General features: G+C 45.2%; 1 protein-coding gene across 6 annotated transcripts in view; it reads left to right on the top strand.

Moving 5' to 3' along the window:
• The window catches only part of ATP2B2 (ATPase plasma membrane Ca2+ transporting 2), a 744,290-nt gene that overhangs the window by 682,898 nt on the left and 36,675 nt on the right, over positions 1-24,717 (top strand). For all 6 annotated transcript variants that reach the window (XM_019505109.1, XM_019505107.1, XM_019505106.1 and 3 more), the window contains 3 exons: positions 5,138-5,351; positions 9,773-9,984; positions 22,940-23,047. In XM_019505109.1, coding sequence (XP_019360654.1) covers positions 5,138-5,351; positions 9,773-9,984; positions 22,940-23,047 — 534 coding nt within the window. The remainder of the gene's footprint in view (positions 1-5,137; positions 5,352-9,772; positions 9,985-22,939; positions 23,048-24,717) is intronic.

Raw genomic sequence — 24,717 nt, 5'->3', positions numbered from 1 at the left:
TTGGCCTGCAGGAGGAGTGGGGAGGAAGTGGGTTCTGGACCCATAGCAGTAGGTGCTTCCAGGAGCCTGGCTTGTCCCACACAAGGGGGCGGGGGAGGCAGGATGCCCATGGCCAGCACCCAGTGGCCTGCCAGCCTCAGGGGAATGAAAGAGGAGGAGGGGGGAGCTTGGCTGGTGGCCTAGGCCCAGGCTTTCCCCCCCTGTTTATCAGTCCCTGGGCACCTGGCATGCTGACCCCCAATCTGAGGCTGGGCAGCACACAGCCCCTGATACAGAGCATCTTATCTCAGAAATGTTGCAAACTCACATAAACAACTTCTTTCTCATGGCTCTGCAGGTCCTGCAGCTGCACATGGGGAAGAGGCCACACTTCACAGTGGGGATACAGCCTCAGGGTCACCACTGTCCATAGCTGGGGCACTTTGGGTGCACCAGCTCTGCCAGAGGTGGACCCAGGACCACACAGTCCTCCTGGAACATCTGGTGGAAGTGTCAGAGGACTGGCTGGAGGACTCAAGGGCCTGGCAAGTGTGCAACATTGTGAGGATGCATGGGAGAATACAGACAGGGAGTTCTGGGAGCAGATCCTAGTCCTGGAGCACAAGCAGGTGGAGACACTGTGGGAGCAGAACACCATCCTGGCCTGGGTAGTGGAGGTCCCAGACAATGACCACTGGGTGGTGGACACTGTTCTGGCCCTGGAGGTCACTTTCATGAGCCCGCTGCCTGGTTCCTGACCCTAGCCCTGCCTGCCCCTGGCAGCCACCCACTGTCCAGTAGCAGGCCCCCCATGGTCCTGGGAGGAGGTCCTGCACCACCTCTAGGAGGCAGGAGCTCTTGGCCTGGCCCCTGCCCTGGGTGCCCCACCACCCAGCTGCTCCCATTGGGCCCAGGTCCGCTGCTTAACCCAGTTCTACACAGGTGCAGAGCTAGAGCTGCCTGCAGTGGGGCCAGGACTCCACACTGGCTATGCTGGCCCTGAACATTGGCCACCAGAGGGGGAGCCACTCACACAAGGGGGGCACCAGCTCCCATCATCCCTGGGTGAGCACCCTACCCAATGGGCTCGCCGCAGTGCCTGCACCCATGGGTGAACACCTAGAGGCTAGGCTTCTGGTCACCTGTCAATGGGCTCTTTCCCCTAGGTGCCATCACCCCAAGGCCCCCCACCCCAGGACAAAACACAACACACTTTGTAAATAGTTTGGAGAGGGAAGAAGGTATTTTATTGTTGGTGGGTGGGGTGGGTGTGGAGGGTCTCTGTTTGTTGGGGGAGGTGAGGGGCTCTACTGGGGAGATAGGAGGGTCTGTTTGAAGTGAGGGAAATAAAAACAGTTGTTCTTGTGAGACGTGTCTGCAGTGAGCATGGTGCTGGGAGTGGGGGCCATGGGCAGTGGTCCAGGTGGGCTACAGTGGGGAGTGCAGGAGGAGGTGGTCAACCAGGACCTCTCAAACTTGGTGTCTTGGCTCCTGTTGCTGGGTATGCAGCTCACCCTGGGCCTTGGCAGGGGCCCACTGCTGTCACTGATACTGCAAATGGTGCTCCCACTGCCAGGCAGCCTCTGCGCACTGTATGGCCTCTGCCCATTCTGCCTCCTCTGCTCAGGCCTCACAGAAGAGCTCCTGCCAGGCCTGAGCTGAGAGATACTATGCCACATGCAGGCTGCATTGAAGACCTGGGGGAGGTTGTCTTTGGCAAACTCAAGAAGAGCTATGAGGGTGCCCCAGCGTCTCTTCAGATGTCCAACAGCGCACTCCATCAGGACATGGGTCCTGCCCAGGCAACAGTTAAAGTGTGCCTGGTGGGGGTCCAGGTGCCCAATGTAGGGCTGCATGAGCCAGGAGAAGAGTGAGGGGAAGGTTCCCCAGTAAGGAGGTGCAGGACCACCATGGCACCCAGCCTTAGGTCTGGCAGCCTTGGCATGAAACACCCACTCTCCACCATGTCTAGCAGGGCAGAGTTCTAGAAGACACAGGCATCATGGGCTCTACGGAACTTTGTGAATGAAAACCCCTCGGCTGTAGTAGGGGTGGTCGCCATGGGATGGGCAAGTGATGGAGATGTGGGTCCTGTCCAGGTCCCAATGCACTGGTGGAGTCCCAGGGCATGCAACCCTGCCACTACCATGAAGAGGTCATGCACATGAAACACCTTGTTTCCCATCATGTCCTGGAGGGCCCCGTATATTTCCAGGATGGCCTCCCTGGCAGTGGCCTTGCCCACCCCAAAGAGAGAGCCCACATTTCAGAGACTGGCTGGAATGGCCAGCTTCAGCAGGGCGAAGGCCAGCCATGTGTCTGTGGGGAGGGGCAGCTGCATGGTGGTGTCCTGCTGCTCCAGGTGTGGATGGAGCTGCTCCAGGTGGTCCCAGAAGGTGACCCAGTTCATGCAGAATTCCTGCAGCTACTGCTCATCATCCCAGGTCTGCTAGACTATGTGTAGTCACTACTCCTGGCTGGTGCAGTAGGCCCAGAGGTGGTGGGGCTGGAGACCCAGGAGGGCAAGGGCGGTCCCAGCAGTGATGTCCAGGACCATGTTGGTGACATTTCTGTTGGGGTCCAGCCAGTTAGATGGTTTCCAGGCAGCAGTGGGAGCCCTGGGATGACACGGTGGGGGTGGACATGCATGTGGGGGAGCTGGGAGGGGCAAGACAGCCATGGGCCAGCTGAGGTCAGTGCAGCAAGGCAGCAGGGCCAGGGAAGTGGCCAGAAGGACCCGCAGGCACTGGTCATTGCTGCCAGGGGCAAGGGCTGAATCAGCCATGGCGCTGGGAGGCAGAGGCGGTGAAGAGAGGGCTTCCACATGCTGCCCCTGCACTGTGCACACTGCTTCTAGCCAGGGAAGTTACTGGCCAGGATGAAGAGAACAGGGCTGCCTTTTCAATAAAGCTGCTGGCTGCAGGAAGTTTGGTGCTAAGAGCAGCAAATCTGCTTCCTTTTCCCTGAATATGTAAACACCTACCTAGGAGCATTTCCTTGCAGGTAGTTTACTTGCAAGTAAGCTCATATCAGATCAAATGCATGTGTAGATGCGCCCACTGAGTAAGCCAAATGTATTTTTTTAAATAGTGTTTAACAATAGATTTTGAATATAGAAGTATCTGTATTTTCAGGAGGATAATACCATGGTGTCTCTAGTGGGATCAAGATCAGAATTTCTAGTCACCACAGAAACCAAAACACCCCAAAGATTGTTATGATATTGAATCAAATATTTCCTTCAATTTTTAAAATGATATAAAAATGTTATGTTACATTACTTACTTCTTTCAAAAGAAGTGCAGAATTCAAATTCAAAATTGTTTTGTATTTGTTTTGACCTGTAAGTTTTTCCCATAGTTTTTGCCTCATTTATGCCTCCCAGTAGAATATATATATATCTATGTATTTATGCTGAAAACAATATTGTGATCTTCAAATATTCATAGTATAAATATCCTTGTTCTATGATAAAATATCTGAGAATGCTGCTTCATCCTCAATAGAAATAAAAGCATCTCTCTGAATCTGAAAACGAGTCTCATTGGGTATGTCCAGATGAGTGCGGTTGTGCAGTATGTAGTGCCACAAACATGTCTGCAGCTCTTTATATTGCACAGTTCAGTGTTCTCTGTGCTACAAGGGCACACTGCCTGAGCATGCGCTACGCCATTTTTTTTTCTTTTGGCAGGAATTTTTGAACCCCTGGATATTCAGGAGCAAAACAAAAAAAAATGTGGGGGGAAAAAACCAGTGCAGTGCACGCTCGGCCAGCATGTGCTTCTGAAAAGTGGAGCTGGGCCATCTGGAGCTGTGTTGCAGCTGTTGGCCAGGCTTTGTGTGGCAGAATTGCCACTGTTGCAGCCATGAGAGGCCCCCAGGACCTCAGGTAAGGCTGCTGGGGCCAGCACAGTGCCTTCCCCAGCCTCCCCTACTCCACCCAGGGCAACTTGCCATGCATCAAAGTGCGTATGGCATGGGTGTTCCCTGGGGACAAGTAGCAGCAGCTGAAGGTGTGCCACTGCTACTTGTCTCTGGGGAACCAAACATCCACATGTCTGGACACACCCACTAGTGCTGTCTATTTCAGATTCAGACCAAAGGCAAAAGAAGTAGAATTAGTCACAATGAAAATAGCCTGCATTTGTTTCCTTCATATGGCTTGTAGAAACAGTCTCAGTTATATGTCATTACAGCTCTCCCAGTGAGTTACAGTTACTGAGAAAAGACCAATAGTGAAGTCAGAATTTAATAGATATATAGATAACTAATAAAGATCTTAATCTTAATAGATATACTTAGTTACTTTTTTCTCCTGATATCTGTCTTGGGTCCTTTTTATTAATGTTCTGAAGTCTTGTGTGATGTGACCTCAGCTTATCTCTTTCTTGGTTTCAGTGAGGCAATAGCTCCATCCAGTGGTTTCTGATCTAATTAAGATAAATGCATAAGCCTACCAAAACCATTTGATATTTTAGATTAATGCTGATGTTCCACTGAACATTTTTTTAAAGAGCACTACCATTCTATTACTTATTCTGTGATGCAATAGAGGTATCAATATTTTCTTGCCTAATTTGTTTTGATGTTTTCAATAAAGTGATGGTTTGTTATATTCATATTTGAATGCTCAATGCATGTAATTCTAAAAAACCAAAAAGGTTTAAGTTATTCAAATCTAACTCTTATAGTTCCAAGATTTTGGTTAATTTCAGATGATATAAACTATGTACTAGAGGAAATTAAACCTCGTTCAGCTATGATTCACTTAAGCATGCTTCTTCTTTTTTATTATTATTATTGTGCTTTAGTTTAGATTTTCTGTTCGGAAAAAAGCCCCCATACTGTTCATAATTTTTGGTCATCCAAACCTAACTCAAAATTTAGAAACAATACATTTTCTGGCATGCCGGGGAACACTGTTTAACAAATTATTCAGATAGAGTTAAGGGCATGCCAAATAAAATTTGTGAGGTTTCAAATATTACTTCCTGAAATGACTGAATATATAGCTGATTAGATATTTTTGCTTTAATGCAAACAGTTCCCTCAGTTTCTCCCTTGTAGTCACACAATAATACAGTATATATGAAAACAAGGAATTGACAACACCATAATTATTCTATCAAATACATGACTTTTTAATTTGTCTCCCAAGGACTCTCCACTGAAAGCTGTACAAATGCTTTGGGTCAATCTAATTATGGACACCTTTGCCTCTCTTGCTTTGGCCACTGAACCTCCTACAGAGTCTCTGCTGCTAAGGAAACCATATGGTAGAAACAAGCCTCTTATATCACGTACCATGATGAAGAATATCTTGGGGCATGCTGTCTACCAGCTCACTCTCATTTTTACACTCCTTTTCATAGGTAAGATAAAGGGTTTTTTATTTTTCCATTTCAAGTGTCCCTTAAATCTGCTTTTGCTTAGTTCTGAAGTATCCTAAGTTGCAACTAGGTGCCACAAAATGCACTGAGCCTCCCAGCTGCATTTTCTGATATACTGCACATGCCATAATAAGACATGTGCCCTGTTTTAGGGAAGCAGAATAAAGAAATCTGAACTGCCACAACACAGGCTTACTATGAGTTAAGGTTGTCCATTCATCCACTAAAGGTTTACACTTGTCACAGTCACCACCAAGTTATTTTCTTCTCCTCCTATGCAGAAACAATTCATAGCCCTTGGCAGCCATTCCAGCATCCTCATGCCTCTATTCAATCAAAGAAATCAGTTTCCCTGCTTAATACACACCCCCTCATTTTGAATGGCTAATTTTTTGGGGGAAAGGGTGTGTGATATGTGAGGAAATAGTGCATAACACTGACATTAAGCCTATCAGGGCTCAACTGCAATAGTACCAGAGTTTGAGCCATGCAATGAGATCAAAAGAGATAAAGGAAAACAGTTCTACCTGGCAGGTCAAAGGGGGGCACTGGGATGATTTTGTGACCTCTGCTTTGTTTTTCATTGACATGGCGTGCATCTACATGTGCAATTAAGGCAAAGAAATTCCAGAGCACTTTGAGCCAGAGTGAACTGCTCCCAGATGCAGCATTTACATGTGCGCCTGGGACTGCAGCACTTTGAGCCAGGGTGGGGCATGCTCAGGCTGCAGAGGGGTCAGTCCTGGGGTCTGGGTGGCAGCATCAGGCTGCAGAGGGGCTGGCTGGGGCATAAGGATGCAGACTCTGCAGAGCTGTGTGAATAGGTGAGAGCCAGGAGTCTGGCCCCTGCCTGGTCACCATCTACACATGCATTTCAGTGCAGTTAAGTACTCCACTGTAAAATAGTCCTGTCCATGACAGTACTATTCTATGGCAGAGTTAATTAGTTTACTGTGCCCTAATACTGGCACATGTGTAGATTGTGATGCCTTACTGCAGAGATAATTAGTCAACTCTGCAGTAAAGTGTATGTGTAGATGCACCCATGAGGTGCATGCCTTCAATCCAAGTTATAGATTGCCAAGAAAAAGATTAGGTTCAGGAGTCGGCAGGGGTTTAGGTTAATGTGTATGTATATATACCCAAGTGGTTACTCTGCTCCTAAACTGGAATTTAATGTTAAGCCTTGCCCAGCCGTTCTGGAATATTACTGATTTCTGTCATTTCAAAACCAAATCCCCAAGTCTCTGTGTGATATAATAATAATTGCTAGGATAGATGAAGGAAGAATGCTTCTGGATAATCTATGAACATAGAATCATATAAATTAAGGGATGGAAGGAACCTCAAAAGATCATCAAATCCAACCCCCTGCTCTGGGCAGGAATACTGCTAAGATCAAATGATCCCAGCAAGGGGTCTGTCCAGTCTCCTTTTGAAGAATTTCAAGGTTGGGGACTGCAGCACCTAATTACATCCAGCCTGAAACCATCCTCTAACAGTTTATGGCCATTGTTCCTTCTCCTCCCCAGGATGCCCTAGTGAACAGTTTTTCTCCCAGCTCCCGATATTCACCCCTTACATACTTATAAGATGGCCACCAAGTCTCCCCTCAGTCTTCTCTTCCCCAGGCTGAACAGTCCTAGATCCCTTAATCTTTTCTCAAAAGGTTTGTTCTCCAGGCCCTTAATCATTCTTGTGGCCCTTCTCTGAGCCCTTCTCTGAACCCTTTCAAGATTCCCCATGTCTTTTTTGAAGTGCGGCACCCAGCACAGGATACAGTACTCCAGCTGGGTCTCACAAGCACTGAGCAGAGAGGGAGTACCACTTTCTTAGCCCTGCTGGTGATGGATCAGCTGATGCATCCCACTCTGCTATTGTCTCTGTTGACTACAGCATTGCACTGGTGGCTCACATTCCTTCTTTTGTATATTGATGTTGCTGGTTACTTCTCCCTGGATAAAGCACTCTGCATTTATCTTTATTGAACTGCATCTGGTTCTGCTCTGCCCACCTTTCCAGCTTGTCCAGGTCCACTTGGATCCACATCATATCGTCTAGTATGACTGCTTTTCCCCATAATTTATTATCATTTGCAAGCTTTCTCCTGATTGTTATCAGCTGCCCTGTCCCATTCTGCAAGGGCCCCACATTTCCCTTGGTCTTCTTCCTGCTCCCTATATAACTAAAGGAGGACTTCTTATTGGCTTTGATTTTGGTCACCAACCTGATATCCGTCTCCGCCCTTGCCTTCCTTATCTTCTCCTTACAAATGTAGGCTATATTTGTGTATTCCTCCTTGGTGATTACCCCTTGTCTCCACTATTCATAAGCCTCCTTTTTCTTTTTTAAGCAGTCCCGGACTCCTCTGGTAAGCCAAGAGAGCTTCCTGGCTTCTTTACCACCTGTTCTGCACACAGGAATGGACCTTTTCTGTGCTCTGAGGATTGCTTCTTTGAGGAATGACCACCCCTCCTGAACTCCCTTCCCCTCCAGTGCCTCTTCCCATAGGGTCTCTCCCACTATTTTCCTAAGGTCATTGAAGTCAGCCTTCCCAAAGTCAAGCACCTCTATCCTAATGGCTTGCCCTATGATGGACAGTGAATTCTGTCATCTCATGATCACTGTCTTCCAGATTACACTCAATCCTCAGATGTCCCACTAGGTCATCCCTTTTGTCTAGAACCAAATCCAACAAAGCCTTTCCCCTGGTTGGTCCTTTCACCTCCTGTACTAACCATAGTTTTTCCATGCAGTTCAAAAACCTATGTGATTGGTCAGATCTGGCCAAGTGCTCCTCCCAGAAGATGTCAGGGTAATTGACGTCACCCATGACAACCGTGTCCCTTGAACATGTAACCTCCATCAGTTCTCTGGAAAATTCCAGATCCAGCTCCTCCTCCTGGTGTGGCAGTCTGTAGCAATTGCCTACCATCAAGTCCTCTTCTCCTCGTCTTCCCTGTATCTTGACCCACAGGGTCTTGAGTCACCCATGGATTTATGTGGCCTTAAATGCTCTCCACTCTTTCCCCCCTTCCCCAACTCCCTCTACTAAGAGCCTGTTTTGAATGCTCAGAGGTTGATGGTAGTCTTATTTAGAGTTTAGATTATGAATTGTACAGGATAGTTTGGATAGGGATGATCCTGCTTCAAGCAGGGGGTTGGACTAGATGACCCCTGGAGGTCTACTTCCCTTTGATTCTGTGATTCTGTAACTTCTGATATAAACTTGTTGGTCATTGATATTTTCTGTATGCTGAGCTTTTTCTCACTCTTTTTTTGTTTGTTTGTTTTAAAACACTGACAGTCACTCTTATCCCTAACCAATGTTTTATTCTTTGCCATTTTAATAAACAATATAATGACTTTTGATGAGCTTACACAGCAGGTTAACAAAATTGCAAAAGCAACTAATTTTAAAATTGGTAATGGTTATATTAGCTATTGTTTTTCCCCAGTTCCTATCCTAAATATTTATCAAAAGGTATAGCGTACGAGACAGTAATATTCAGAAACTGTGAAGAACAATTGCTACTAATTATTACAAAAATAGCAAATGGATGGTCAGCAAGTCCATTGGATGAAAAAAATAAGTCTTTAATTTCTTTCTTGTCTACCTTGTAGGAGGAAAAACACCTCAAAAATAATTTTTGCTGGTATATTGGTGCACACATTTCTGGGACCTGATCTATGATCATGCAGCTTACTTTAAGCCATGTAATCATAGATCGGACCCCTGCTTGTGCATATGTTTATTGGTGCTGGGGGCCACAATCTAAGTAATTTGGGGTAGGGAAAGACACAGGCAGGATTTGGGAGGGGGTCTAATGGGTCCTTGAGGGATGGTTGGCAGGATGGGGAGGTTGGCAGGTCCATGGGAGGGATGGATGGGGTAGAATGGCTAAAAATAGCCCAGTCAGAGCGGAGGCATAGGAAAAGTGCAGCCCTGGGGCTGAGCTGAGTAGCTGGGCTTTCCCAGCCCTGGGGTTGGACTCCAAACATTTGGCTCGATCAGGCACGAGTTAGCCTCGTCTATGTAGCGCAGCTCCATAAGTGAACTAAGTTAGGTCAGTCTGGCTATTTTTTGCCTGATCTAATCTCCCCAAATGTGTGTACATTTCAGCACTTAGACTTATTCCTAGTTAGGTCAATCTAAGTGTAACATCTGAATGTATTCTACACCACCAACTAAAATCAACTTTATTAAACTTCACAGTGGGGAACTCAGTAGTTCTTTTGCTCACTGAATTGGGAACTGTGCCATTATTATGGTAGCTCAGGAAGGAATGATGTTACAAAGCATTTCAAGGCAAAAGAGCTATCCATTGCAGAGAGATGGACATAAAAATACAAGACAGAATGCTTTAGAACAGTAAACAACTTTTTTGTTCCTTTTTATTAAGGTGAACAAATGTTTCAGATTGACAGTGGGAGGAATGCACCGCTCCACTCTCCTCCTTCAGAGCATTATACCATTATTTTCAACACCTTCGTCATGATGCAGCTCTTCAATGAAATCAATGCACGCAAAATCCATGGCGAGAGGAATGTCTTTGATGGCATTTTCAGAAATCCTATATTTTGCACTATTGTATTGGGTACATTTGCTATACAGGTAATCATTTATGCAAGAATCAGCAATTGTTCAAAAATAATAATATATCATGTCTTTTTCTAGTTTTACTGTTCAGAAAACCAAGTTGGGTAGCGGGCCCAGTTCATACCAATCTATCTGTTATCAGACATATTCTTGTTTTATAAATATCTCATATCTCATTAATAGTACATTTGAACACTTTAGCTTAGGTTTAATATGTTTGTAGACTAGAAATACAGAAAAAGTCTTGACCGCACATGTACATAAAGATTTGTAGTAAGTATAATTTAATAAATTGCAATGAATAACTGATTTCTTGAAACAATAAATACCAGTGGAGATTAAGAATGCAACTAGTAGCAGTGAATAATATCTACCCTTTTTACCCTTTAGTAGTAGTGATGAACAAGGTGCTCATTAAATAACTTCACAATTGAGTCAAACACTGACTTAAATTTATATGATGCTTTGTACCATTGCCTACATAATTAGGCTAAGTACAGACTGTCAAAAATTCATGGGCTGGATCAATTCAATCTTCACAAGTTAGTCTAAACTCTGTAGATTGAACAGATAAGCAAGTGAACAGACCTTCTGTTTTGATTCTGGAAATGCAGTCCCACACATGCCTGCAGTGGCTCAGCACACCTCCCTGCTTATTGGGAGCAGACAGGTTAGGCCAAGGCTATCCCACCCAACCTGTGAGGGGAGGGGGTTGCAGAAGAGGTGTAAAACAATCTGTGATGCTGGGGGACTATGAGTTAACTTGAATCTGGAGGGGATTTGAGACAGAAGTTCAATAAACTGATTTAAACTAAATTAGTTCAGGCTGATACTACATCCATCCAGGTTTATCTTAAACTGGTTTTGACCATTGGAAAGAGGTTCATGTGTACTGATTTTCTGTTGTGTTACAGATTTGAACCAGTTTCCAATCACTTACATCAGTTTGTGTGTAACTTCTGTTCCTAGCATGTTACAATAGCTTTAACCATCACTGCAGAAGCACTGTGTTTTTCCTAGAGGTGTTTTAAAGGATTATATTCTCCTCTCTAGTATCTTCCTTTTAATCTGTTATTAGCCAGTCTTCTGTAAAACCCTGTACCAGATACTATTCAGAAAAGCCTTTGTACAGTCTACTGCAACACCTGAGAATCCCTGGACATTAGGGCTGTACAAAATTTCAACGGGTGTTTCGTTTCAAAGCTGTTTCAACTCATTTTAAGGTTGAAGTAGAGAAATTGAAATGAAATGAAATGAAAGGCTTTGAAACATCTTTGAAACAAAATGAGGGCATTTGAAACATTTTGAAAGTTTCAAAATGTTTCGAGTTTCAAAGCTGGCCTGCTTGCAGCTTACAGAAACTAAGGAGAAAGGACTGCTCTGCTATTGACATCTAGCTCCCAGTTCAATTCCCTAGCTCTCTGATTATCCCCCTAGCTCCTCCCAGGGGATGTGGACCCCCGATCTGCATGTGGGGTTTCAGCAGGCTGAACAGGGAGCTGGGGAATCAACCCAAGGGCTGGGGAATCAACCCAGGAGCTAAGAAATTGAACTGGAGGCTGGGGAATTGAGCAGGGAGCTGGGGAATCAAACCAAGAGCTGTGGAATTGAGCCAGGACCTAAGGGAACGTTCAGGTCCCTGAACATTCCCCTAGTTCCCAGTTCAATTCCCCAGCTCCCTGATTTTTCCCCAACTCTCTGATTGTTACCCCCACGTCTTCCTGGGAGGTGTGGGCCCCCAGATGATGTGGGAAGACAGCAGGCTGCCATTGCCAGCTGGGGATGGTGGCAACTTTGGGCTATTTCCTGAACTGGCAGCAGCAATCTGATGAAACCCCACATGCAGATCTAGGGGCTGCACCCCCCAGAAAGAGCTGGGGGAAGTGATAAGAGAGCTGGGGAATGAACTGGGAGCTTTGGCTGACATGTGGAGCCACCCCAGCTCTGGGACAGCATGCAGCACCCTGCCAAGCCATACTGCACCTGCATGATGGTGCAGCTGCCATGTGTGCGCCAGGTGAGGCGGGTTGACTCCTGCTGCCCCACACTGAGTTGGGGGGGTCTCTGCCATGAGCCCTCAGAGGCCCCATTTGCTGCTGAAGGGAGAGGGACATCCAACTGATATATTGAGTCCATTTAATAAATTTTAACCTTTGGTCTCAATTTTCTCTTCCCCCAACAAAGAACCTTCTAAAATAAATAGATATATTAGTCTCTGTGCATAGCTCAAAAGTCTGCTTCTGCAGTTTTCATTCATATGCAATGTACAATAAAGCAAATGGGAGTTATGCCCTTGAGAAAATACAGGATAAAAGACTATGTAGTCTGGGGGTTTTGCTTGCTTTTCAGTCTTTCTTAAATCTGGGTAATATATCTTGAGGTAAAATAGGTTATTCTTTCAATTACATTTTCCACATTAGTGATTATATGATACGTTCTGAAGAGTATAATTTTATAATACAGTTTGCTAAAGCAGCTCGGAATGATATTTACTGTTCTTCAGCTGGCTAGTATGTTATGATAACCAATCTGATGAGCTTACTGTTTGCTATAAGTAAAACTAATTGATGATCCACAGGAGCTCACCCTGTCCTTGGGAATTAATATGATGGATTAAAAGAAATATGGCTTGGCCACATCCATAAACTTGTTTAGTTCCATGCATATTTATTGAATCTGCTATGAGATACAGAAAAACTGCTCCTGGGATTTCACCTTCATGTGCAGTCATCCCAAAGAATGTAACATCAGGGTGACCAGTGTTTTAGCATAAAAAACAGAGAACCCAATGCATTTGGGTAGTAGTTTGGTGAAGATCAAGAAGATAGGTCTATGAAGGTTTCAGCATATATGGAGAAGAAAACGGTAGCATTTTTTTTCCTTGTCTCAATCAAGGAATATCTTCCCATTATCTCCCAAAACACCCCTCCCCTCTTTCAGAGTAAAATTGCAAAATGTGTTTACAGTAAAAGGGAATGGAACAATTTATGCCTTTTTCCATTATTGCACCCTGACCCTTAGTCCCTTTTGTTCTGTATTCTACCCTGTAACATATTTATTATCTCTCACTCTTTTTTATCTATAAATCTGTTGAGAATCCTACTTCCAGTGAGAATCCTATTTCCATCTACTTTTTTCAATGTTAACCTCTTTAGTATCAAGCTCTGCTTGCTCCTCCTTTTTTTCTCTCCACATTCTCCAAGCTACCATTTCTTCTTCCTTTACACCTCACATTCCTCTCTCACTCATTCAGGAGGCTTGTTTTTGAAGCCACTGGCAAGGATATTTGAGAACTCATGGTGCCTGGTGAAGTACCTGAAGATTGGAAGAAGGCCAATGGGGTGCCTATCTTCAAGAAAGGGAGAAAAGTAGATCCAGGGAACTACAGGCCAATCAGCTTGACCTCAACCCCTGGAAAAATTTTGGAAAAAATTATCAAAGAGACCATTCTTGACAAGCTGGCTGATGGCAACATCCTATGGAACAGCCAGCATGGGTTTCTTGCCTGACCAATCTTATTTCCTTCTATGACCAGGTGACATATCACCTGGACAAGGGAGAAGAGAATGACGTCATATATCTGGACTTTAAAAAAGCCTTTGATCTGGTGTCCCACGATCTCCTCATGGAAAAATTTGCAAACCGTGGCCTCAGCTACATCACAGTCTGATGGCTGGGGAATTAGCTCTGAGATCAGACCCAGTGAGTGGTAGTTGACAGAAGTGAATCATCATGGCGCTCCATGACCAGTGCTGTCCTCTAAGGCTCCATCGTTGGACCTATACTCTTTAACGTCTTTATTAACAATGTGCACACTGGTGTCAGAAGCAGACTGGCCAAGTTCGCTGATGACACCAAAATTTGGCATAGAGCGTCCACAGCCGAGGATAGGCTGGTGATCCAGGCTGACCTTGATAGGTTTAGAAAGTGGGCGGGTAAAAACCTGATGACATTCAATACAGAAAAATGTACTCCACCTCAGGGGAAAAAAACCCCACATCATGCTTATAGGCTTTCCAGTGCTATGCTCCAACCCTAATGTCTATGAATTTTCAGATGTATGACCTTAGTTGCCCACAGGGCAGTAACCATTTTGTATATTAGAAAAGGGGAGGGCCATATTGTGCTCTTATTGACAACATCAGCACCACCTTTACAGTACTAGTATTTATTCTTGCCTGTGACCCTGACTGCTGCATACAAAACACTTTTCTCTCATTATTTTCTGAATCCTATTAATATCTGTTTATTAGGCTTGTGCAAAGTGTCTAGTACTTACTTCGGATTCGGATTCAGCCGATTCAGGGGACAGTGATTCAATTCAGTGATTCAGATCACTATCCCAATTTGATTGGGCTAAATCTCCAAATTAGCTAGGCCAGGCACATCCCCTGCCTGCTCTCCCAGTCCAGCAATCACTGCCTCACCCGCCCTAGCTCCCAGCTTTTTGGAAAAAAAAACCTTGGCTCATTGGGGAGGGGCCACACTTTTAGTTGTGTGTGGCCACGCACGTGTGCACCTTAGAGGGAACTTGGGTCACATTCAGAACCCTGCTGTGTGAGCAGTGTGAGTCCCCTACTTCTGCTGCCGTACAGGCACCCTGGCTACCACCACCATGTGGGGAATTGTTCTGACACAAACAGTATGAGCCCCCTGCTCAGGCTATCCCACTGGCACTGCTACACAGACAGAAGACTCACCAAGCCTCTCACTAGCCTGCCCCGGAGATCCTGGTCTCAGTGTGGCAGGGAGCCATCTTAGGAGTGAGTCTCATCTTCAGCCCGCCCATCTGTCTAAGGCAGTCTGCATTGTCTCTCCTGCCACAACTTGTTGTACTAAACTAGATGTGGAATGTGGGAGGCTGCCCATTTAATGCCCTGATACCTAGGACATTATACAGAGCTCTGAAACTTCCCTATACCGTGTCCCATGCCTCGCAGATGGTATCCAAAATACTAGTCTCTACTGGCCTGAACTACTCACTATTTCTACACTCTTCATCTCTGACCCAAAACTCAGTCTCAAAATGTCTGAGGGCTTACTGGAGTCTTAACTCCTCTGTTCCCTCACTGGGGCTACTCCACCACCCTCTCACTGGGACACCCAAACTCATGCCCCCTCACTGGGGCTTACTCATCTAGCTACCTGTGGGGCTGGCCTGTGTGCAGCCCTTCAGGTTGCTCTTGCAGGCGTACTCTGCACAGCCTAAACTTCAGTTGATTCCTCTTCTCCTTTGCTGAGGCCACTCTACAGTTGGGACCAGCTCTCAGGAGGAGATGCATGGGCAGAAGCCCGTCATGTCCCTGAGTACCATAGATCCTCGGCCGACCCCCCAGGCAGACCCCCAAGACCTCTGACCCCAAGCAAGGAGCCAGGAGGTAAGTGGGGGACTGCAGCAGGTAGACAGAGAATGGTGGGAGACAGCTGAGTGGACCTGAGGCAGGTCATGCTCCCCTGGCCCCTACTTAGCCCAGCCACCAGGGACCCATGCAACCAGAGCCCAATGCACAAGTTAACACAGGAGTTTGTGTGGGAGGGTTCACCGAGGGGCCATTAGTGGGTTCTCTGCCCTGAGTTGCCCCATGGTGGAGATGCATGGCATTCCCCATGACTGTTGCACCACCGAGCAACTGAAGCCCCCCCACACCATGGGACAGTGCTCCCACTCCCCAATGCTGGAACTCAGGTAAAGGCGACAAGGAATCAGCCCTCCCTCACCACTTCCATGGAGACCTGGGGACCTAAGGAATCCCCCAGCTGCTTTTAGAAACCAGGAAGCCAGGGGACCCTAACTGGGAAGCCAGGGAATCCATCTGTAGGCAGCTACTCAAGCATGTCTGCCAGGCCACAGCATCAGCATCAGCTGCTGAAAAGGGCCATGTGGGGATAATCAACGTACCCACCTGGTCTTCTACTCAATAAAACACCTAAGAAACTATGAGTACAGGGCCCACACTTGTGGGATGTGCTTACTGGCGGATGTTCTGGAGGGCCAAATGAGGGAACTCCAGGAGGAGGTGAGCAGACTGAAACCATCAGGGACCACAAGAAGGACCTAGATGCTTACTTTTATGCCCTGCACATGGACAATGATGCTACAGAGTTCAGGCAGAAGAGTGTGCTTCAGCAAGTTGTCCCTTATGATGGAGGGTGGAAATTGGTCACATCGGGTGCAAAGCCACGACATGTGTCAGCTGCTCCACCAATAGCCCTATACAACAACTACGCAGCCCTGGCACCATCATCAGTTGAGGCATCCATGTCCTCTGCACCAAGAACAAGAGAGAACCATCCCCTTCCCCACTGAAGAAACAAAGGGTGATTGTTGTGGAAGACTCTGTGCTGTGAGGAACAGAAGGTGCCTTCTATCATCCAGACCCCCTTGCACAAGAGACCTTCTCCTTCCCAGGAGCTAGGATCTTAGATGTAACAGAGAGGATCCCAAAGCTGGTCTGCCCTACAGAACACTACCCCATGCTCCTTGTCTATGTGGACACAAGTGACACAGCAAGAAACAACCCCAGGAGAATCATGGACAACTACAAGACCAGTGGGGCAAAGCTCAAGTAATCAGAAGCAGAAATGGTCTTCTCCTCAGTCCTTCCTGTTAGAAGCGATGGCCGTCAGAGGGAGGAATGCATTGAAGAAGTCAACCAAAGTCTTCAGAGATAGTGTCACTGAACTGGTTTTGGATTCTTCAACTTTGGTATGCAGTTCAATGGCACTAGTCTGCATGCAAGAGATGGTATCTACCTCACGGGCAGAAGGAAGAAGCTCTTCCCCATGAGAATTGCAGACTTGCTGAGGAGGGCTTTAAACTACACAAGCCCGGGGGAGTGGGGGCAGATTCCACTGCTAGGCATAAATCCTCTGGCCAAGATTACCCAATGGAGGGTACTCACATAGGGGACATCCAGGTTATCACCAATGACCTGAGACACTTGCAGAGGGACAGAAAACCTCAGATGAGTAGAGGTGAACTCAGCTTTCTTTATGGGAATGCTAGAAGCATGGGCAATAAACAAGATGAACTGGCAGTCCTTCTGTCTGATGAGGAATTTGACATTATTAGGTTGATGGATACTTGGTGAGATGATACATATGAATGGGCAGTGGATATTGAGGGCAATATGCTTTACAGGAAGGACCAGGTTGGGAAGAAGGGTGAACAGGTAGCCCTCTAAGTGAAAGAGCAGTACCCTTCCCTGCAGGTTACATTTTATTGCACAGGGAAGTCCCTTGAGACCCTCTGGGTCAAGATATAAGGGGGCACGGGAGAAGGGGACCTGATGGTGGGAATCTACTATACTCCTCCCTACCAAGAAGAGGAGAGTGCCCAGGCATTCTACAGAGAACTGGCTGATGCATCCAGCATGAAGGACTTGATGGTCATGGGTGACTACATCTACCCTGACATCTGTTGGGAAGACCATTCAGACAGCTCCAGCAGGTCAATCAACTTCTTGGCAACTTTAGACAACCTGTTCTTGTTATAGCCTGTGGAGGGGCTGACTAGAGATAAAGCCACTCTGGACTTGGTGCTGACCAAAAGGGAAGAAATGGTAGGTGACATGAAGATTGGAGGTACTCTGGGTGATAGTGATCATGAGTTGATTAGATTCACCATCCACTGTAAGGGTGGGAATTCTACCAACAGAACAGAAGTCTTTGACTTCAGAAAGGCAGACTTTAGTAAACTCAGGAGTCTAGTTGGAAATGCCCTTCCCAACTAGTGACTGGATGACTTGCGAGTTCAGGAATGGTGGCACTTCCTTAATGGGGCAATTCTCACTGCTCAAAAAGAGGCCATCCCCATGTGGGAAAGGAGCTAAGAGACCTGCCTGGCTCAACAGGGACATCAGGGAACTTCTTAAAAAGAAATAAGAAGCATACAGGCAGTGGAAAAATGGTTTCCTGCAGGTATGAGAAAAGGAAGGCCAAGGCATGCATGAAGATAAAGCTGGCAACTGAAGTAAAAGACAACAAAAAGTTCTTCTATAGGTATACAGGGAGCAAGAAGAAATCAAGCTCCATTGTAAGTCCCCTACTGAACCTATAGTTGATCCCTGCTAAAAGGTTGAGCTCCTTAATTCTTACTTCACATCAGTATTCTTGAAACCAGGCATGAACTCGTCACCTGTTCAGCAACCTAGAGAATACAGCAATGACAGTAGTCCACATAAAAACTGCCTCAAACAGGTGAAGGTACGCTTAGAGCATTTGGATCTTTTCAGGTTGGTTGGGTCAGATGGGCTGCACCCAAGAGTCCTGAAAGAATTGGCCTGACTCCTAGTGGTGCCTCTGGCAATGGTGTTCAAAGAGTCATGGAATTAGAAGTGGTCCTGAATGACAGGAAGAAGCCTAATGTGGTGCCCATCTTTAAGAAAAGGAAGAGAGATGACCCTGCAAACTATAGACCGGTCAGTTTGACTTTGATCCTGGGAAAAATCTTTGAAAAAAAAAAATTACCAGGGAAACCATCAACCACAAGCTCATAACTGGTGGAGCACTGAGAAACAACCAGCATGGCTTTGTTGAGGGGAGGTCCTTGTATGACCAGGTAACTAATCAACTGGACATGGGGCATGAGGTAGACATCATTTACCTAGATGTCAGAAAGGCCTTTGATACTGGTTCCCATTAGATTCTCTCAGTTAAGCTAGAGGGTACTGGCCTAGACCAGGCTACAGTGAGATGGGTTGGCAACTGTCTCGGTGGCTGATCCCAGTGAGTTGTAATTGATGGGGTGGTCTCATCCTGGAGGGCCATCTCCAGTGGTGTCCCCCAGGGATCAGTGTTTAGGCCCATACTCTTTAACATCTTTATCAATGACCTGGATGAGGGAGTGGGAAGTGCAATCATTAAGTTTATGGATGACACCAAGCTGTGGGGAAATGTAGGCACATCTGAGGGCAGGGCAAGTATCCAGGATAACCTTGACAGGCTGGTCCTATGGGCAGAATGCAATCAGATGAGGCTTAGTAGGGATAAGTGCCAGATCCTTCATCTGGATAGGAAGAACCTTCACAGTGGTGGTCCACTGGCTGGCACTGCATCTGAAAGGGACCTGGGGTTGACAATCGACCAAAGAATGAATATGAGTCATCAGTATGATGAAATCACCAACAGGGCAAATAGAACTCTGGTGTTCATCAGCTAATGCATTGCCAATAGATCCAAAGAGGTGCTCTTCCCCCTCTATTTATCATTGGTGAGGCCACAGCTGGACTACTGTGTCAGTTCTGGGCACCACACTTTAAGATGGATGTGGATAAGCTCAAAAGAGAACAGAGAAGGGCCACCCACATGATCGGGGCCTGGGGGACAGGTCATATAAGGAGAGACTGTGGGAACTGATCTTGTTCAGTCTGAGTAAGAGAAGACTGATAGGAGATTTGGTAGCTGCCTACAAGTATCTCAGGGGTGAACACTAGGGGAGCATCTCTTCAGAAAGGCACCCCTTGGGAGGACAAGGTCCAATGGGCACAAGCTAGTTGAGGAAAAATTTAGGCTAGACATAAGGAAAAACTTCTTTTCCATAAGGGTAACTAGAATCTGGAACACACACTCAGCAGAGGTGGAGGTGTTCAAGAGGAGGCTGGACAAGCAACTCATGGAGTTTGTTTGAACCCAATTACTTCCTGCCCATGGCAGGGGACCAGACTCAATAAACTTACAGGTTCCATCCGGTCCTTCTATTCTATGATTCAGTGATTCAAACCCCTGTACTGGGGTTCTGGGGTCTTACACCCCATGGACTCAGGTGTCCATAGACATGCCTAGCTGTACTGCCTGTTCATACTCTGGGTTACCTATGCACAGGGGGAAGGGGTTTTAAGGCACCTCTTAGTCTCCTTTCACGGGGGAGGCAACTGGCATATCATTTTGTGGGAAACGCCCCACCAGGAGTGGACCCACGATACCATCTTACCCCAGCAGGGTGAAATTTTTGGTAATGCCACAGGACCAGGAGCCTCCTGCCATCCCCATAGCTCCTGCCCTTACCTCCAAGATGTTGTGAGTAGCAGCTCCAGCTGGGCAATGTACTTTCTACAACTGCAGACAGCAAATTGCTGGCTTCCCTGCTTAGGCCTACTCTTATTGCCAACAGCTGAGTTCTCTTCCCCAGTCAGGCAATCCCCTGCTGGCCATGTGATTCCTGACTGGGGAGTGCAGTCATCTGCAGGTTGTTCTGTTGCTAGCTCTGAGTCCTTAAAGTGGCAGCCAGAGCAAAGGGAGCAGTGGTAGCTGGGTGGGAATCTGATGGTCACATATTAACCCCGTCAGGCCAGATGCAGCCCACAGGCTTCCAGTTGGATAGCCCTGACCTTAGTGAATGTGATAAATGGGACCTAGACTACCCATTTAAATTGTTGACACTTACACTATTATAGCTATTGACAATTCATCTTCCTATGCAGAAGTCCTATACACCACAATATCAGAAGAGAATTAAAGTTTGTGTTTTGAAATTTGAATAAATTAGATCAGAACTAAACACATTACAAAAGCCATGTATATATGATTTATTTGGCTACAGTCATCTGGTGGGATTCAGGTGTTATGTTTGCCACAAAATTAATGTGCATCTCATACCCACATCAACATTTCTAGTTTATAATTACCCTGTCAATGTTTTTTGTGCAAATAAACTTTATCAGTTATCACCAATTTAGTCCACTGGTATGGTGTTTAGATTAACTAACTACCCATTCCCGGATTACTGTTGAATATATTCATTTATCCTATGTACATATCAGTCATTAGTAAGATGCTGTTAAGAAGAGAAGATAAATTAAGAAAAATATTTAAGAAAAAATAATTGAATTAACATCATATTATCCAGAATTGATTGGTAATTCCATTTAAAATGTTTCAATTGATATTTACTTATGTGTACATATCTGATACATTTTAATAACTATTAGTTTTTTCTATAAATGAATGCATTCTCTATTAATCTGTTATTTTAATGAGATTTAGATTGCTGACAGATGTTCATTTGAAGGTGGAATGGGAAAGCTCTTTCCACACATGCATGGCAGGCAGCACAATTGTAGGATCAGGGATCAGATCTGAATTGTGCCATATTGCTGGTGCAGGGGGATCTTGGGATTGTGATCCCAGGAACCTCCTTATATCCTCCTGCATGAGTAAATTGAAATCTGGGTGCTCAGAAATCAGCTGATCATCAGCTGACTCTGGAGACCCATGATCAGCTAATTGGGACCACCCTAGAAATTGAGCCCAAGAGTAGTCCCAATCAGTTGATTGTTGGTACTGCCACAGAGCATTAGCTCACAGTGGTCCTAATCTACTGTCAACTGGCAGGGACTGAACCAGTATTCGACCTTGGTGTGGTCCCTGCCAACCAACAATTGTTTGCCATTTGCAAACCCTGGTGTGGTCTACCCTGCCACATTCTATTCAAGGCCCCATAGAAGCCAGCCACAAAGTTATTACACATATCTCTGTAATAACTTTGTTGCTGGTTTCCTGGTTTATTGCACTGTTAATATCCTGAACATGTATGTGGCTGATTTACATTTTGTACAGACAGAAGTGAAAACTTTCTCCTGGTCTGGTCACAGAAAGCAGTTTAAAACTGTGACCAAACACAAGTGCATGGCTGCAAACAGCTTTAAAAATGGCCAGTCGGGTGAAAATCTGACCCCTCATTACATAAGGTATCAGATGAAGGCAGTTCAAAATAGAGCATCTGCTATAACTTCTGTCTGCGCTGCCTGCCAGCCTGTCACTGTTTTCAGAATAGGAGGGGGGAAAGGGAGCAGAGGAAGTTTGGTCTGGGGGTTTTTCAGCCCCGGTAGAGGGTGGGGTGGGTGTATTGGAACCCTGCCTTGAGGTGGAGGGGGGCTCCAATTCACCCACCCCACCCTCCAGCTGGGGTGAAAAACTCCCAGACTGCTTCCCTGTGCTCCATTTTGCCCCACCCATTCTGAAAAAGGAACAGGCTGGGGGAAAGCAGCTGCAGGCTCACAGATAGCAAGCTACACCCCCCCACCCCCTGCAACCAGCAGTGAACTTCTGTTTGGTCCAGGACATCATTGTAACTCAGAATGCTTCTTGCAAAGCATTCTCAGTTACAGCAGGGAGCTACACTTCTTTCTGCCACCTTTAAGATGCAATAAACCAGTTAATCAATTAATCATGGCTTTGGTGTATTGTTTGCCTGGGGCCTTAATATAAAACATAATGGCAATGGAATAAGATGTTTGACACTCAATAAAAATCTCTTGTTCCAAATAAATTCCAACATAAAATAATGCTTTGCCTTTAGCTCTCATTCAAGACTCATCAGTTCATGAGTTCAGTGTTTAAATGACACTATGTTGGATTTTTAGTTCTGAGAAGCTTCAGCCTCTACTGATCACGATAGGGAGTGTGTGATCAGCTCTTCTGAAAATAAGACCCAAGGTATTTTGAATAGATCACTCAAATCAGTCTGCCTTTACCTAAGGACTTGTAGGATAGCACGCAGAAAATTGGGATCAGAATGTAGTTTTTCTGATTTTCTGACATGTTCAGGTCACTATACAGTTGAGTATGCTTAGAGCAGAGGTTCTCAGCCTGTTTAGATTAGAGGCATGCTTGGAAAATGCCATTGTTTAGTTTTCATTCCCCTTTAAGTATAGAAAAATAAGAGCAATTCTTCTGTTGCAGAGAACTCAGACCACAAAAGGTCAAATTGTTTTAACACCATGGATTCCTATTTGAAAACTGTAGTTTTATCTCATGAATCATGTTTGTGTGCTAAACAGTGATGACATTATGTGGAACCCTTCAATCTCAGGGCACCCCAAGATGTCACGTGGCACACTGATTGCCAATCACTATCTTAGGGCATGCTTAACTGTTCCACTAGCAATGTATTTGCTCAAGCAAACTGAGATATAACACATCTTTACAGGAAAGATAATATGTTTCCCCTCCTCCCATTTTTCCTCTGCAGATAGTAATTGTGCAGTTTGGTGGGAAGCCTTTCAGCTGTTCTCCTCTGGAGCTTGACCAGTGGATGTGGTGTATATTTATTGGATTAGGAGAACTTGTCTGGGGTCAGGTAAGTGCTACTTGATAATATGTGGATTTTTACTTATCTTATTGTATTATTACTAACTGATAAGGTCTGAATTGGGAAACGTTAACTTACAAGTAACTATTTGCAATCATGTGTACAGAAGTGTCCCCAAGATGATCTCTCACACTGAATCATACATAGTATACACTAGAGTTGAGAAATACTTTTAACTATTAAAATAAAAGTGTTAAAACTATTGTGTTATTTCCCCATTAAGGTAAGTTACACTTTTTAGGTAACTTTTAGGGGGTTTTTTTCTTAAGCTGTACACACAAAACTCAATGACTAAGTTCTTCAATGACTAAATTTGTTTGCGAAAGATGCTGTATTCATAGCTCTTAGAATTATAGCCCTATAGCTATGGAATAGGTCCATTAGGGGCGGATATATTATATGCTTCCAACTGTTGCTTCAGCCTACATGACGAGACTGTTCTGCAATGGTGAGCTGGAAGAAAATGGAAGGGTAGTTAAGTGTCCATGCTTAGCCACTCATTTTCTATTCTGAGCTTGCTAGCAATAGTGAAATTTTAATATCAATTCTTTCTTAGGACATAGGTGTTGGTTATAGCCATGTTGGGCTAAAGACATAGATAGACAAAGTTCTTTGTATAAATGTGAAATTTTTTGTTAGACCAACTAAGTAGATGGAAAATTTGTTTTTTCAAGTTTTCAGGCACAGATACCCTTCCTTTTCTTATTGGAGTGCATTCAGAACAGCTGATGATTTTTTATGCAATTTAATTTAGGTGCCAATAATAAGAACTTCTGCAACCTTTGGCACCAAAAGTTAATAGAAGTGTTATGTGGATGAGTGCAGCTATCATCTTTAATTATCAGAAGTAAGTAAAACATATTATTAGCTGTCTGGAAGAGGCAATATAGATAATACTCAAAACAGGTATTATCCTGAAGCAAATGTGTAATGTAACTTGCATAATGTGAGCCACCAATCTACATAATTTTCAGGAGTGATGGATAGTATTTGAAGAAGAACCTAAAGGGTTTTCTTTCTGGTAATAGGCTGAGTTTCTCAAGGAGAGCCTCTTGCCCCATATAATCTATACCATGCTGGTTGGGGTGCCTGCCTAAACTGTGAGCCTGAAGCATTCAGTTTCCTCATCCCACAATAATGTATATAATAGTCAAAGCACTGGGCTGCAGAGTTAGGCATTCTATGATGCTCCTTCTTCCTGACCCGGTTAAGCTCTTGTAATTAGCAACATAATAGCAGATCATCCTGCTCTTGCTGATAGTAGCCTGTATCTGGGGAGTTGACCCCTGCTTGGGACCTTGCAATCATATGTTCAGCTCCATATTTTCACAGCGCCTTATAAACTTTATAAGAAACAGGCACTGTCCAAAACTAGAAAAACCCTGAATATAAAGTTCAGAATGTTGTGCTCCCAGGTAAAAAGCAAACTACAAAACCATAGAATCAGCTTACTACTAACTCAGAGCTTTCCTTAGGGCTGTATGGAAATTACATGCCTCTTGGCCTAAGAAAAGCAGGAAAGCAACTTGACTGTGGGCCCAACCTGTAGCCTGGAGGTTTGGACCCTTTTCTGGGGAAGGTGGGTGATGTGGGCTTGAATCCCATTGAGGGTTCCCTGGTTTCTCACTCCTTCGCTTTTGTAACCCCTTTAGTTACTC

This window comes from Gavialis gangeticus, unplaced genomic scaffold (assembly GCF_001723915.1).
Source record: "Gavialis gangeticus isolate Ggan-Ray unplaced genomic scaffold, GavGan_comp1, whole genome shotgun sequence".
Lineage (NCBI taxonomy): Eukaryota > Metazoa > Chordata > Crocodylia > Gavialidae > Gavialis > Gavialis gangeticus.
The sequence above is the reverse complement of the archived record's forward strand: the minus strand, read 5'-3'. Positions and strand labels throughout refer to the sequence as shown.